Source organism: Mytilus galloprovincialis, chromosome 3 (genome assembly GCF_965363235.1).
Source record: "Mytilus galloprovincialis chromosome 3, xbMytGall1.hap1.1, whole genome shotgun sequence".
In the NCBI taxonomy this organism is placed as follows: Eukaryota; Metazoa; Mollusca; class Bivalvia; order Mytilida; family Mytilidae; genus Mytilus; species Mytilus galloprovincialis.
This window is the reverse complement of record NC_134840.1, coordinates 110,562,079-110,579,820: the sequence shown is the minus strand read 5'-3', so window position 1 is coordinate 110,579,820 and position 17,742 is coordinate 110,562,079. Positions and strand designations below refer to the sequence as shown.

Below are 17,742 nucleotides of genomic sequence, written 5' to 3'. Positions count from 1 at the left end.
AAAGCAGCAAGAAAGGCGCAGAAAAATAAGTTTCTGAATAAAAAAAAAAACTCTACCTGAAACGTTCTACAGAAGAGCAAGGGACGCCATTATATCCTGCATAGCTCGCCACGTCTACCTCAAAAGCAAACAAAAAGCCCCGGCTTACTGTTGTAAATTAACCTAAGTGACACATACTTCAGTTTCTAACGATCGTCCAACCATCTGCAAGTTGGCCGGGGAAAACGAGATAAGCGCTTCCAATCTGTATGTTTTAGATATAGGTGTGCCTTCAAACTTTACTGATAAAACTTTAAATTAAAACTGTTCCATAAATCAATAGAAACTCTACTTCAAGTTTATACATTTAAGGAAGATCTAAATTTATTATAATGTTGACTTTGAATAAAAATACAAATACTTCAACCACAAAATATCTCCATGCTTAGCAGTAAATGCTATAGATAACTTATTGTATGAAATCTACTAAACATGTGAGAATAATCGTTAAAATAGTGTAAATGATTAAACATTATGATATAAAATTCCTCAATGAATGTCCTTCCATATTTCTTGGTTCAGGTGCTTCTACAAACAGTGGTTAATTAAAGAATTTAAATAAATTGACATTCAGATTTGAATCCAACTTTGATGTCCTTTGTACACACAATTAAATTCACAAAATTAAGTGTGCAAACATGAAGTCCACACAGTTTAAAAAGAAATGGACAATTCTGACAAAACTGCTTGGCAGTGATCTATAAGCATGATAAAGTCAACAAGGAGCTTTCTGTTTAAATGAATTATTTAACTGACAGTATTTTTTAACATTTGAATTTTTCAGTAGGTTATTTTGAATCAAGCTAACACAAATTTCTAGAAGGATATTTATAATTGACCTTCCTCATACCACATCTGAGTTCTCCTCCCATGTGTCTTGTACATGTATTTACAGTCTCTAATCTAATGTAAGTAGTATGGGCTTTGCTCATTGTCGAAGGCTGTACCGTGACCTATAGTTGTTAATTTTGTGTCATTCTGGTCTCTTGTGGAGAGTTGTCTCATTGGCAATCATACAAACATCTTCTTTTATATATATACTAAATGTATACAATGTATCTGATGAGGATACTGGACCCCAAAACTAGACAACAATGTATCTGAGGAGGATACTGGACCCCAAAACTAGACAAAATTTGGGGTGAGATGTAACTGTACAGGTAAAAAAAACCTGGATTAACTGTAAATGTACAACCAGATGCTCCGCAGGGCGCAGCTTTATACGACCGCAAAGGTTGAACCCTGAACGGTTGGGGCAAGTATGGACACAACATTTAAGCTGGATTCAGCTCTAAATTTGGATTGTGATTAAATAGTTGACACAGCATAGGATTCTTTTATTTATGAAATCTGAAATGAGAAAAATTTAACCACCCCCCCCCCCCCCCTTTTTTTTCACATCCCCCTTTCCCTATTTCCAAAACTGATCTCAATTCAAATTTCTAATGGAGTTTGCAACAATAACTACTCATTTAAATACATCATAAAATATTAAAATGTAACAAAAGGTGCTTGATATCACTGAATGGTAAAGATTGTTTTAATTTATCAGTTGGTAGTAATATACATTGTATATTGTATAAAACAATGATTTAAGTTGATTCAACTACTATTCTGGACAAAGAAAGATAACTCCAATCAATTGAAAATTTCTTGCTATTGCACAATATTGTGCAATTAGATATTTCTTGCTATTGCGCAATACTGTGCAATTTAAAATATTTGCTATTGCACAATACTGTGCAATTGAAGATTTCTTGCTATTGCACAATACTGTGCAATTGAAGATTTCTTGCTATTGCTGAATACTGTGCAGTTGAAAATTTTTTGCTATTGCACAATACTTAATATAATAATTTTGGATCCTGATTTGAACCAACTTGAAAACTGGGCCCATAATCAAAAATCTAAGTACATGTTTAGATTCAGCATATCAAAAAAGCTCAAGAATTCAATTTTTGTCAAAATCAAACTAAGTTTAATTTTGGACCCTTTGGAACTTAATGTAGACCAATTTGAAAACGGGACCAAAAATTAAGAATCTACATACACAGTGAGATTCTGCATATCAAAGAACCCCAATTCAATTTTTGATGAAATCAAACCAAGTTCAATTTTGGACCCTTTGGGCCCCTGTTTCCTAAACTGTTGGGACCAAAACTCCCAAAATCAAACCCAACCTTCCTTTAGTGGTCATAAACCTTGTGTTTAAATTTCATAGATTTCTATTTACTTAAACTAAAGTTATGGTGCGAAAACCAAGAATAATGCTTACTTGGGCCCCTTTTTGGCCCCTAATATCTAAACTGTTCAGACCTCAACTCCCAAAATCAATACCAACCTTCCTTTTGTGGTCATAAACCTTGTGTTTAAATTTCATTGATTTCTATTTACTTATACTAAAGTTATTGTGCGAAAACCAAGAATAATGCTTATTTGGGCCCTTTTTTGGCCCTTAATTCCTAAACTGTTTGAACCAAAACTCCCAAAATCAATCCCAACTGTCCTTTTGTGGTCATAAACCTTGTGTCAAAATTTCATAGATTTCTATTCACTTAAACTAAAGTTATAGTGCGAAAACCAAGAAAATGCTTATTTGGGCCCTTTTTGGCCCCCAATTTCTCAAATGTTGGGACCAAAACTCCCAAAATCACTCCCAACCTTCCTTTTGTGGTCATAAACCTTGTGTTAAAATTTCATTGATTTCTATTTACTTTTACTAAAGTTAGAGTGCGAAAACTAAAAGTATTCGGACGACGACGACGACGCAAGACGACGACGATGCCAACGTGATAGCAATATACGACCAAAAAATTAAAATTTTCGCGGTCGTATAAAAATGTATCTCCACAAGGAAGCCAGGGCACCCCCCTCTCATTTCCATCTCTGTATGTGATGCAAAAAGAAAGCATGACCTTATTCTGAATTATCTCATACACTAGTGCTGTAAAATCTTGGTTTTGGTACAAGTCTATTGTCAAGTACAAACAAATGTTACTTTTAAGATATTATCAATTTTGAAGTCCTTTCAGTTATAAAACTTTACCTGCTAATCAGAAAAAAAGAAGTTGTCCTCAAAATATCGAAACCTAGCATTTTCAACAGATGATTTCTGAGCAGGAGTGCAATAATTGTGAGCACTCAAAGTGTTAATCTGAGATGAATTAAATCAAAAGAATTGTAAGGTAAATCACAAGTAAACCAAAAATATAAAATAAGGTTTCAATTACCAACCTTATACTGGTTTTAAATTATGTTTTGTACTTAAGTAATTGTCCATTAACCTGGAAACCCTTTTCCCCTCTTTTTTTGCACCTTATTCCTTCACGGTTTGAGCCATAACTCCCAAAGACAATTCTTACCATCCCTTTGTGGTATTCCAATATCCAAAATCTAAATACATGGTTAGATTCATCAAATCAAAGAACCCAAGAATTAAGTTTTTGATGAAATCAAAAAAAGTTCAATTTGGACCCTTTAGACCTCAATGTGGACCAATTTGATAACCAGTCCTAAATATTAAAAATCTAAATACATGGTTAGAATCAGCATATTAAAGAACCCCATATACATGATATATTGAATTTTTGTTGAAATCAAACAAAGTTTAATTTTTGACCCCGATTTGAACCAATTTGAAAACTGGGCCCATAATAAAAAAAAGCTAAGTACATGTTTAGATTCAGCATATCAAAGAACCCCAAGAATTCAATTCTTGTTAAAATCAAACTACATGAACTAAGTTTAATTTTGGACCCTTTGGACCTTAATGTAGACCAATTTGAAAACGGGACCAAAAATTAAGAATCTAAATACACGGTTAGATTCGGTATATCAAAGAACCCCAATAGTTCAATTTTTGAAATCAAACAAAGTTTAATTTTGGACCCTTTTGGCCCCTAATTCATTGGGACCAAAACTCCCAAAATCAATCCAAACCTTCCTTTTGTGGTCATAAACCTTGTGTTAAAATTTCATAGATTTTTATTAACTCATACTAAAGTTATTGTGCAATGTTGTGCAAAAACCAAGAAAAATGCATATTTTGGACCTGTTTTTGTCCCTTATTCCTAAACTGTTGGGACTTAAACTCCCAAAATCAATCCCAACCTTCCTTTTGTGGTCATAGACCTTATATTAAAATTTCATAGATTTCTGTTTACTTATTCTAAAGTTATTGCGCTAAAACCAAGAAAAATGCTTATTTGGGCCCTTTTTGGCCCCTAATTCCTAAACTGTTAGGACCAAAACGACCAAAATCAATCCCAACCTTTCTTTTATGGTCATAAACCTTGTGTTTAAATTTCATAGATTTCTATTTACTTTTACTTAAGTTAGAGTGCGAAAACCAAATGTCTTAAGGACTACGGACGACTACGAATACGGACAACACCGACGCCAACGTGATACTAATATACGACCAAAAAATTTTCAATTTTTGCGGTCATATAAAAAGGCAAAGCTCTAGACCAGTAAATGTGACGCCACCAAATTCAAACTTGATCTGTGATTTGTAGTAATAAGCATTGTACATATAAGTTTAATGACATTTGTTTGAAGAAAGCTCAAGTTAGAGCAAGGAAACAAACTTTTGGACGTACATGTATGGATGTCTGAAAGTATAGATTGACAAGGGTCAAATGTAATCATGGTAATGACCCTTCCCTTTGAAGGGGGCATAAAATATCTAAATTGGAATGGAGTTTCTTAAATCAATCACTACAACAGTGACACTGTAGAGTTTAAGGGAGCTACCATTTGACTTTTATGGGGGGGGGCTAGGATGAAATTTGAAAAAAATAGGCAGGACAGGAGTTTTGAGTTAAAAAAAAAAGGCAGGATGAGACACTTGCAAAAAAAAAAAGTCAGGACGACAATTTAGGTAAAAAAAAGTCAGGATAAACTAAAAAAAAAAAGCAGGACCGAAAAGAGTGAAAAATAAAAAGGCAGGACAGAGATTACAGCTAAAAAAAAATGCAGGACAAAATTTTTCATCCTAGCCCCCCCCATAAAAAATCAAATGGTAGCTCCCTAAGGTAAACTGATCTGGGCTAACTCTGAAGTTAATGTGTTATATGTAACAAATTACCTTTATCAGATACATTCAAAATTTGTGTAAGTAAAGTCCTATAACTCTAGAACAACAACTATAACAAATTACTTATTGCGATTTAACTACCAGGACATAATTTAAAGTTTCCATATAAAAAGAAGGGGATGTGGTAAGACTGTCAATGATACAATTACAATTACATAATGTATTGACCAAAGTTCAAATAAAGTGGATGTAAACTATTATACAATGTAGGCAACCATCACACTGCCTCCAACAAAGAGAAATATTTAATCAAACAATGGGGATATAAACACCTAGAGCAATGACAAATATAGTCAAATGCGTTTTGTTAAAATATACTTTTTTGCTTTTATGGTCTTTTGGAAAATGTTGTTTGTGCTGTATTTAGAACCTTCTACAAACAAATTTGTTTACATGCACATATATGAAATTGCTGTATATATATAGCAAACAAAATGTTTTCTTAAGAAACTCACTTGATCAAAATTTACTCAGAATTTCTTATCTGATAGAGATAGGAATAATAGACCGACTCGGTATATTCTCGTTTTAAAGATAATACAAATTATAATAATCTTATCTTAATAATTCTTTGATTTGAAAAAAAAATTGCCAGATAGTAGTGTTTCTTAGTTAACATTGAAAATTATTTCACAACAACAATCCCTAACAACATGAACAACATTCGACAGATTTGGTATTTCATTCTGGAACTGTAGTCTAAGTAATTATGATGTCTTGAAAGGCTAGTACTACTTTTTTGCATTGACAGATACAGCGACACTGTAGGTGTCAGTTGTTGTAATGCGTAATAGCAAAAATGAATAAGCAACTTTATAAGGCATCAAAGCAAAAAAGTATAAAAGCCTTTCAAGACGTCATGACATAATCATTTGGACTAGGAGAACAGATAAATGCAGATATCTGTAGTCTGTTCATTGGGGATTGCTCTGCACTAAAAAAGGGTTGTTTCCACGAATGGCAACAGGTGTGCCATTCGTGGAAACAACCCTTTTTTAGTGCAGAGCAATCCCCAACAAAAAAACATCAACATTGCCTCATACAATTGTAAAAATTTCAAAACATCAGTGAAATTCTACAGGAAAATGACATCATCTAAATTCAGGAACATTGGCTTTTTCATTCACAAACACATATGATCTCGGACATCAACTCTAACATAAACTTTGCAGCCAAGGGGGTGGATATGAATGAACCAATTCTTCCAGTATTGCCATTGAGACTGGATACAACAAAACGTGCAGACGGTGCAAAGCCCAACTCAAAGAGGCTTCACCAAAGGATCCTCTCTGATGAATGCAGCCCTACCTGTGGAGGAAATGTACCAAATTCTCACCAACAATAAGCAAAACAGTTATTTTTTTGTCTTCCTGGATGCAAAAGCTGCCTTTGACACTGTGGTGCACTCACATCTTCTCCACAGGATGTATCATGCTGGGATTCAAGACAGGACATGGACAAACATTAAGTGTCTTCATCATGTTCATCAAAACGCAGAAAGTAGCATAAAATGGTTCGGAAAAACATCAGAGCGTTTCACAGTAAACATAGGTGTCAGACAAGAAGGCATACTGAATACAGACCTGTACAAGTTATACATCAACCCTCTGTTAGACCACTTCCAAAATACAACCTACGGCATGACTATAGGGAATGTCAACACAAACAACACTGATGATGTCGCAATACTGAGTTCGCAATCAACTGATGCTCAAATTATTGTCAACATGGCCAGCCCCTTGAAGTTGACTTTGCCAACTCAGAAGGATACCAGCTGCAGCCAAAGAAAAGTGTAGAAATTAAAATAAGGGGTAACAGCAATAACAACAAACTGTAAGAAGACAACCTGATGATGGGACACACCTATGTCTAATATTGAGCAGTCTACACACCTTGGGATCATCAGAACTACAACTTGGAAGAACAATATTCAAAGTTACACCAACGAAAATATAACAAAGGCAAGAAGGAGTGGATACAGTCTACTTGGATCTGGTTTTCATGGACATAATGGCTTGGACCCCCAGGCACTACTGCACTTACAAGACGTATATACTTCCTGTGCTACTTTACGGAATGGAACTACTAACCCCATCTGGTAAGCCACTTGAACAACTTGAGATCTTCCAAAAAAGAATACTTTAACAGATATTATCGCTGCCAACAAGATGCCCTGATCCAGAAGTCTACATACTCACAGGAATTCTCCCGATTGAAGCCCAAACTCACATCAAGACTCTAACTTTCTTCAACAATGTCTACCACCAATCAGATGAGAGTACCAGGAAAAAGCTTGCCAGGAGACAAATGACAGTCTGCAGTGAGGCTAGTAATAGCTGGTTCATAAACATCAACAAGTTGTTACGTCATTACAATCTCAACGAAGAGAATACCTACTTGGTCAATCCAATAAAGAAAACTTAGTTGATCACATTGCTAAAGAGTGCTGTGATGAAATACAGCTGGAGCACCAAAATTGTACAAATGTCCAAACTATACTTAGGGCTCAAGTACCTGAGCAATCAAAACCTTATCAAGGGAAAACTTCACAAAATCCTCAAACACAAAAGTCACTCTGTGCTAGACAACAGCAGAATCCCTATCAGATTAAGCCTTATTACTGGAACTAACAAACAAACAAAACGGATTCAATTCTACAGATAAGAAACGAACCGGACCTGCCTGATTTATGGATTGCAAAAGGAAACACTAGAACATTTTGTAATGCAATGTGAGAAGTTGCAATCCGTTAGAACAGTGATACTTAAAGAGGTAAATGACATATATGGCAAAATGAAATGAATAACACACAAGATTCCATAACTTGAACATTGCAACACAAATGCAAATGCTCCTTGACAGTGCAAAACTCATCAATCTTAATAAATATAACTCAGCCAGCGCAGCCTGTTTGGAAAACCATTCCAGAAACCTTTTCTTCAAGCTGAGGACATAAACTGCTTAGAACAAGTGCAAAGGAGGGCCACCAGGTTTGTAACAAACAATTATTAATTAACTACACTGTTATTGGACTTATTACATGTATGATGAAAACTGTCTATGCAATATAAGGTGTCAACTTGGCCAATACAGAATAACTCGGCCAATAAAGATTTTTTCCTGCATTGGCCAAGTTCTGATCCGGCCAATACAGGATTTTGGAACGTCTCTTGATTTTAGATCGAAAATCACGATAAACACAAACTAAAAGTAAACAGATTATCACAAAGTTTTCATTTCTTGACGACCTCATGTCATGATGGTACAAATCAATTTACTGTTTACTTTCGCTTCTAATCATTAATGTTTTGTAAAACCCGAACCAGGCATATATATATGCATTCTGTAATTGTCCAAATATTCGTTCTTTGGTCATTTGGATTATGGATAGTTGTATCATTCTCATCTCCTACATTATTTTATTTTTTTTAAATATGATATTCAATTTGTTTCTGCACAACACATGCAATGGCAGTACCTTTCCAATTACTATTTATGTATTGTGTCTAAATTTAAGTTGTAACACTTTCATGACTTTATAGTGACTGGAATGGGTAGAAAAATTCATCAGATGAGCAAACGCTGAAGACACCTGGAAACAACACCAGATCATGATTTGATATTGCATCTTATAAAAAGAAACTGAGATTTGGATGGTTCCACTTTAAGGTAAAAATGTTTATCTCTTGTGAAATAAAATTAAAAAAAAAAAAATATCTGACCGGACTGGATCGCATGTCAATAAGTGGGGGAACTAGCTGACATTCTGCGACCCAGTTCTGATCATATTAATTTGTAGGGGAACTAACTCTGAATAGTGATGGTAGAGCATAGGTATTGCATTGTCTGGTTTTCTTTAGTATTCCAAACAAGAAGTCAATAAAACACTAAGTTCGATGATTATATATTAATTATTCTCAAATAGATAAGCATTCATATTTACAACACAAGTCATACATGTATATGAATATGTGACTAAGTCACCATGATGTGACAAAGTCTGAAATTATCCAATCCTTTAAATCACATAAAGTCAATATATCCAAGTCCCTTTCTAAACTCATTCTTCTTGAATATCAATAATCATTTAATTAATGTATATCATAGTTAATTGACAAATCAAAATACATAACTCCCAAAAAGGGGAGGGTAATTATTTTAAACCTTACTATTAAACATATGGTCCCTTAGATACCTTTTTTCAATTACAATGTATAGTTAAAGTATAAATTATGTAACTAAAAATATAACACTTCTATTAAATCTTATCTTAAAAAGGAAATAGCTAATTACAGTCTTATTGCAATATTTTGAAGGTGATAATAGCTTTATCTCAAGTTTGCCTTAATCTGTAATCCAGAATTAAGAAACTATTCAAAAATATTGCCAAGGAAAAATACCTCATTTTTCCTTGGTGATAGTAACACTGTAGTTAATTGATAAAGATATTATTACGTGTATTCTGTACTTAATAATATCATATTACACTGATAAAACACTTGGATGTGTGACAACTATGGTCAAGACACTAGGATGGGAACCACTAGCTAACAAACTAAGTAACCATCGACTCTTCATGCTTTACAAGATCCAGCATGAGCTAGTGGACATTGATGCCAGTTCCATCTTACGTCCAAACAATTGGCGTACTAGAGACAAACAACACCTATGTCAACCACCAGCAATTTGTCCAGAGAGTATATAAGTACTCATACTTTCCACTTACTATACAAGAGTGGAACCACCTTCCAACAGCTACAACTGAAGCTCTGACAATAGGGCCACTTTTTTTTTATTAGTTGGTTTACGGGACTCTTCTTAAAAAAGGAAGGGTAGGAGGTCGAAAAAAAAAAAAATAAATTACCGACCGACCCTTTAAATTCGTTCCGCCTGAAAATCTTTTATTTGTATTTATCAGCAAGATTTTATTTTATTTTATTTTTTCGTTCCTACCAAAAATCTTTTATTTGTATTTCCCGCTCAAAACTTTTTTACCGGAATCCTCGGGTTTTATCTTTATCGTGAAAGGTCTAGTCCGTTTGGTATCACCTGAGCGTTTGACATGAACACTTGCATTTAGAGTTTCAAAGCATTTGTTTGAAATCGATGTTGAACGCTTTGAAATCATGATATGACGTACGTTAACTCTGTATTTTTATACTTGAAGAGCAGGGTTCATTTACAAAAAAGTTCATTTAATACAAAACAGTTCGTTTAATACAAAATTATCAACGTGTGTACAAACCGTAGTATTTTGTGTAAACGGACGTTGTATTCTATGTAGGGATGGCCTTTTGTGATCCGTAGATCAGGAAGATTATGTTAACGATGCCTTGGACCAGCATTGCTATATTATTTATATCTGACATGAACCAAAGGTGACAAAAGCCTGTGAAGTGGAGAATATTTGGCAGTAAAATCGCCTAAGTTTTCCATACAGATCCAGAGTTCGCGAAATCTTATTTTCCCTGGTGGTCCTTGAAGAAAATCTACTGGTCCTCACTATTAATTCTATTGAAAAATACTAAAATTGTGTCAGTCCTATGCAAAAATTTGGTGATAAAATCCTGAGGACTGACACTTTTCGCGAACTCTGCAGATCATTTATAAATGCGATGTAAAATATGTGACAATTGAGTTCAAGTCTTGTAGCATTTTTATTAGAAACATAGGCACACACGGAAATTTAAACACTCTAGGGACTTTTTCTACTAGTAATGTATGTCTGCCCGGACATATTTTACCAGGACAAAGTAATCTCTTACAGAAGACCTTTAGGTAGAGGTAAGCGTACAAGGTATGTAGTACAGAATATTAGTGCAAGCTAAAACTCTTCAAAGTTCCAGGCATATTTAAACGTTGAAAATATGCGGCACAGCTCTATATTTTGATATTTGAAAACAAAATAGTAGTGCATATGAATTAACTTCACATTCTACATGATACTTTTTTTCGAAGCGTAGTCCCAGAAACTTAGAATGAAATTCAAAACAGTGTGGCTGTGGCCATTGATTGACACATTAAATTCATCCATTAACTGGGACAATTTAGGTGAACGTGTGTCTGTAACGACCACTGTTCACGACGTACCTATAGACATTTAAACTGTGGGGTCACCAAAGGTTTCTTAACGCCTTTAATTATAAAATAGTTCGAAAAATTAATCAGGAATAACCTTTATGCTTAGATTTATACAATTGATATAAATCAAAACATAGTGTTATTCCTGATTAATTTTTCGAAATACTTTATTAAGGTGTTGAGGACCTTTGGTGACCCCATAGTTTAAGTGTCTTTAAAAAGTACACAGTGAGCAATGGTCGTTACATACAAACGTTCGCGTAAATTGTCCCAGTCAATGGATGAATTTAATGTGTCAATCAATGGCCACAGCCACACTGTTTTGAATTTCATTCTATTCATGCTATTAGCAAAAGCTACCCTGTTTCAAAACATAGGGTCGGAAAAGGGCAAACAAACAATATTTTAATTTAGGCCTAATAAAAAAAATATAGGGTAGGAGGTTGAAAAAAAATTAAAAATAAAAATTGGAATTAATACTGTTTTTTTTTTACCAAAAATGGAGAGAAACAAACAATGACATTACTCTATATAATAGTATTATACTAACCATGTATGCAGATCGTTTCATAATTTGGTATTTATTCTTGCTGTTTTAATTTAAATTAAATGTGTTACAAGGAGTCCAATGTCAATGTAGATTGATGAAAGCAGATATATTATATATATATGTCCCTGATGAAAGGGAAGTGTCTTTTCCAATTGCATTTCTCTTTGTTCTGTGTATTTATTTATCAAATTTAGACCAGGGAGTGACAAAATTCCTCATAACACAATACAATCTTATTGAGGAAATACATGTACCATATGCGCTCTGCATGTCATATATGCCTTCATATGTGGTAGGTACATGAAAACATGTCCTTTTTAGGCTTTTTATGCTATTTTACACTGCTAAGTATTAGCTTATATCTCGAAGTGTCCTGTGATTGTCCCTTTTTATAAATGTCGAAGTGATTTAATAGTCAGGCACTCTATGACAGTAATACATGTTCTGATTTTGTGTTTGGATCTTGTTCACCATATCCCATCTCTGTTCCATTAAATCTTAATGGGTACCGTGGGATGGTATTTAGGTATTTATATAATAAGGCCAATTTATCAGACACCCATCCCTGACAGCAAGTTAAAAGATCCTTCCCTTTAGTGACGTCTGGCAAGGCTATTTAAAAACAAATCTGGGATGCCAGGAAGCCTTGCCAGACGTCATAATTATTGGAACTAGTACCTTATATGTGTAATGGAACTAAAACAGCCCCTTTCGACGGGTTTCAGAATTTCTGATCAACACTTGAACAATAGTTGACCCGCCGTCAACCTCACTGACTGTCTGAAACAGGGGTTCAAATTAGCGGTGGTCCGATCTTTTAAACCAAAATTCCCAAACGATCTCAAAAATAATTTTCATTTTTATTATTCATGACTGTGATGTTCATTTTGTTCAACCGCTAGATTTACACCGAAAATCTCCAACAATTAATGGGTAAATCTAAGTAAGTATTGTAAAATCGTATCTGGTCCTCCATTTTCAACTGGTTCCTTTTCACCGCATTAGATCATGATGAAACAACGTTGACTGAACAGGGAACCGCCTTTCAACTGGTTCCTTTTCACCACATTAGATCATGAAGAAATGTTGACTGAACAGGGAACCGCACAGGATTTTTGAATCCACTCCGAGGGTATTCCAACTGGAAGAAGAAAGACCGATCTTTTTATCATTTTTTTATTTTTATTTGTACTTCTTCAAACAGAATAGGGTCAGCGGAATTAAAAAAAATCTTCAAAATCGTTTTTATTTTTATTTTAAAATTGTGAAAAACAGGGTCGGCGGATCCGTAAACCAACAAATAAAAAAAAAGTGGCCTAGAGGGGTTCCAGAGTACACTAGCCAACAATAGTGCACCCAAGAAACCAACACCATAGACAGCAGCCAAGTGTACATTGTTTTAAATTGTATATATTCGGCACGTTTTATTTGTAAATAGTTACAGGAGAATTGCTGTCTCATTCTCTGTCTAGTGGACTTATAACATTCTTTTAAAGAATCCAATCCTTAGCAAGGAAGAAGAAGAAGAAGCTGCACATAAAGCATTTTTGTAAAGAGAAATGTACAGTTGGACAAAAAGGCACAGCGCAGAAGATAAACTAGCATGGAGAGGGGGAAGGGTAGGGAGACCATTGATTCTGGGTCTTAAAGCACCGGCTTGCCTACAGATTCCTAGTCAACAAACCTTTAGATTTTACCGTACATATACTTTTATCAGGATATAGTACAAATCCTATGTGAACACTGAACTTTTAGATTTTAAAGAGCAAATATTTTTAGAACATTGAACTTTAAATACGTTTTAACCAGGCAAAGCCACTGTATATATATTTCGTATGTCATAGTGAGGGAATTTAAGATTAAAACGATTAATAAGGCAACACTTTTATATATTAACGCAAAATCCTGTATGGAAAGACTTGTTTTAACTTTGATAAAAATCGCAATGAACTTTTAATTATAACATATATAACTTTTAAAATGTAGGAAGGTGTTGTTGCGGATTGCTAATACAACATGTACTATCTTAAACGATATTCATATATGTAAATAATGGGTTAAATGAATGGTGGAAGGATGATCCAAAATTCATGGATAAATTGTGGCGATGGGATCCAGTCACAGCACCATTGTAAATAATGAGCAACTCCACCCAAAACACCTGTTCAACACACAGAACTTGTGAGGTTCTCCTTTGAAGGTGGTAAAGATATAGAGGTTATAAGGTAAGGTACATTAGAAAGTTTTGGTTGTCATTCATGATTGGACGACACACTATTCTGTTACACTCAAAATAAACAGTACTGTGTATAACCGTATATCATTGGGAAAATACGAAACTTTGGTGTGGTCTGAATTTAACCTGTACAGTACCAATGTAAAACGTTTACCACTTGTTTCCTCTGTTCCTTCTGTTAAAATGTCTTTGGTCAAGTTGCTTAGCTGACCAGTTATTGACGAAAGACTGCCCCCAATCCATGACATCTTAATATTCTGTTAGGACATTATCAAAGGTATAAATAATCAAAGGTGAACATGAGTAATGATAGTCTAAAATTGACAAAATCTTATAAAATAATGGTGTTTATGGATTTGCCAACACGGCGGTAGCCATATTTGTCCGGTAGTACAACAGGGATTTGTGGGTAAACATATTTCGTCCGGTCTCGCTAATTAGCGACAAGAAGCGTCAAGAAGCGACAAGAAGAATAATTTTAGCGACAAGAAAACATTTTTTTATTTTATTAAAGTTACTTATTCCAAATAAATATTAAAAGAATATGCAAAAGAAAACAATTTTAGCGACAAGAAAGTTAATTTTTGATAGAAAAAAAAATATTGTGTGTATTGCCTGATTTAACGATATTTATCATGTTTATGCATATTGATTAAAAGGAAATCCATTACAATCTTAGTTTTCAACAGGTGTTCACTTTTTACAATGATTGTATATTCTGGCGCGTGTAATTGTATAGTCGGACACGTGTACAAGTCAGTAAAGGTGTTAATTGGATGTTATTGTAGCAATAAAACAAGGGACAAAAAGCGCCTCGTTAATCTCATTGATATTCCACATTGTGTGTACTGTTATTACCTTAGGATGAAGCCACATCGAATGTTGTTCCTATCAAGAACAATGATAATAAAGATGGATAAGCGTGGCTGAAGGTTCTACAAATAAATTGACATAACAAGAGTACAGTTAGAGCATAGGATTAAGCAAATGAATCAAGAGATTATATATTCTATTCGTTTATTCATACTCTTACTTTTCTGAAAACAGATACACATATTATCTTCAACATATTCTTTATATTTAGTAAGAACTGCACAATCCTTTTCTTCCTCACAAATGATTAATTTCATCGCTTTTTGTCACTTCTTGACACTTCTTGTCGCTTCTTGACACTTCTTGTCGCTTCTTGACGCTTCTTGTCGCTTCTTGTCGCTAATTAGTGAGACCCTATTTCGTCTGCTTCAGGTGTCTTCAAGGAAGTCCGCGTTTGATATAGCCGTCGGTGGCCGGAATCAAATCATATCAAATCAAAAGCTTTATTTAAGGTAGCACAATACAAAGATTTTTTTACTTCCAATCACTAACCTTTAAAATGGTGTAACTTTCTAATGAATGCATACAAAATAATAAAAGTGGTATATATATAGATAGATAAAAGATAAATCTTTTGAATGGATGCAATATTTTTATTATGCAATTATTATGTAATTAGTGGCAAAATCTCGGTAAGTTCACTTGATTGAATTTAGCTCTATCATCTCTTTAACTTTACAGAAATTTTAACGAAATCTTAATCAACACATCATGGGCTTCAAAAGAGTGTCTCAGATTGTCCCTATGATATTCCATTCTCTCATAAATTTATGTCGTAATTGGTGTAACATCCTAACCACATAAAAGAAGATAATGTTCAATTAGGTGTAAAATTTGTTCTATACATTCTATCTGAAATCTGAGACACTCTTTTGTAGATAATGGCCATAGGAACAACATATAATAAAATCAACCCTCTAGGGATACCTATGCAGAAGCTAATTTCAATTGAAAGTGGAAATTTGGTGAAACTTTTGAATATTTAAGACACAGTTAACATTATAATTGGTTACATAATTGTTGCATAATACTATCATTGCATTAATTTGAAAGAGTAATCTGTTAGCTATCCATAACTACTGCTTTTATAAATGTTCAAGCATTATTAAGAAAGTTACAGCATTTTAAAACTTGGAAGTTGGAGTTATAAAATCTTTGTATTGTGCTACCTTAAGTCAGCATCTATACTATTAAACGAGAAGACCTCATTTTGGGTGTCGCTTCTCTTCCTTCCACAATAAATCAATCATCATGCCTCTGTGTCCTATAGGTAACATGCATAGTCCCATTTGTCATCCATTCTTATGATTATTGAGATTGAGTTATTTTGGGAGAAAAACGACAAAAAAGGAGTCCGGAAATGATTCCGTCATCAGACTGACTTTTAGTCATAGATAAGACTTCCGGTCAGAATCTTAGGCCACAGACCACAATTAATTCCTCTATCAGTTCTTTATAACCTTTTGCATCATTAAAAAAATTGCACCATGCACTTTTGTCCAATTTTTTGTGTGTGTAATGTATTGTCCTAGTCCAAATATATATCCAAAATTCAGAAAGATTGAAGCAATCACTTTTACAAATTTAGCCAATACACATCCATACCCCTATTGACAAGTCAAGAGATGTTCCGAAAACTGTAAATATCACCTTTTTGCACTTGACCTAATCACTCATTCCATATCAAAATCAGTTAAAATACAACCTCCAAAAATTTATTTGACCTCTCTTCTTTCATTTCCACCCAAAAAGATTTAAGGAATGAGTGAGGAAAGGAAAGAAAAAAAATTAAGGAAAAATACACTCTAATTAAAAGGAACTATATTCGTGGACAACGAAAAGCGGGGTCATTAATTGTGGTCTTGGGCCTATTAGGGGCCTAAAACTTGACCAATTCTAATAAAACTTGGCATGATTCAAGCTTAGTATATTATAAAACAGGTTACAAAGTTTCAAAGCCATATGATACCAAATAAAAAAAATGTGGCATTTTTTATATCTGAATTTTGGGTGCTGAATTGTGGCGTTGAATTAGAACAATTAAAACTATCAAATTTGAGCTTCTAAAAACCAAAAGATACCAAAACTAACACTTTTTAATGTCTCTATGTATAAGTTAACATCTATTTAAAGCAACAGAAAGCATATTTCATGTATCAGACTTATGCAAAATGGCCAGAAGTTAATTTTATATGAGCCTGTGCCAAAAAATAGAGGTTTTCAATTAGGGCGAGGCCTTATATCAAATGTAATATTTTTCACTTACCACAATTTTCTGAAGTTGTTAAGTTATCAAACAAACTTTAACAGGTTATAAATGTACTTTTGATGGAAATATAAGTTTCAAATAGCATAACGCATGTGGATAAAATGGTCTTTAGCAATGTTATGCTTAAAAAAACAGATTGCCAGTTTAGGCCGTTCCCCACATTTGCATATTTAAAAGCATATAAATGATATGGGAGATGGAGATATACTTCTTTTTGCTAAAATCTGTGCTCAGATATGATAAAACATGGAGCCTGGATGTAACAAGACTGTCACTTTCAACTATATATGCAGACAGTATGGTCTGATGCAAAGTTTATTAACTTTACTGTTTAAAAACTGAATGAAATGTCAGCCTCAAAAGGCCAATATTTAAACCACTAGCTATCCAACAGAAGAAAGTAAAGGTAGTCTGTGAAACAGAAATGGTTAAGCAACCAGTAATAAGTGTTTTTGATGTAGGTTCAGTGCAATCTGTTTTGGAATACAACTTTTAAGTGCATAGAACTTCACATTTCACCTGCTGCGTATACTGACCGTTAGACTTAGACTATTAAAACAGCACATTTTGAACTCTTTTTATGTTTTTATCTACTG

At 33.9% G+C, this 17,742-nt stretch overlaps 1 protein-coding gene across 3 annotated transcripts in view; it reads right to left on the bottom strand.

The window, feature by feature from the left end:
* Window positions 1-14,396, bottom strand: part of LOC143069775 (uncharacterized) — a 68,461-nt gene extending 54,065 nt beyond the window's left edge. For 2 of the 3 annotated variants that reach the window (XM_076244550.1, XM_076244551.1), the window contains exon 1: window positions 14,159-14,396. In XM_076244550.1, coding sequence (XP_076100665.1) covers window positions 14,159-14,252 — 94 coding nt within the window. In that variant the 5' untranslated portion in view covers window positions 14,253-14,396. Of the gene's footprint in view, window positions 1-56; window positions 183-14,158 lie in introns of those variants that run through there. The other variant, XM_076244552.1, reaches the window with a different exon arrangement.
* Window positions 14,397-17,742: the final 3,346 nt, after the last annotated feature.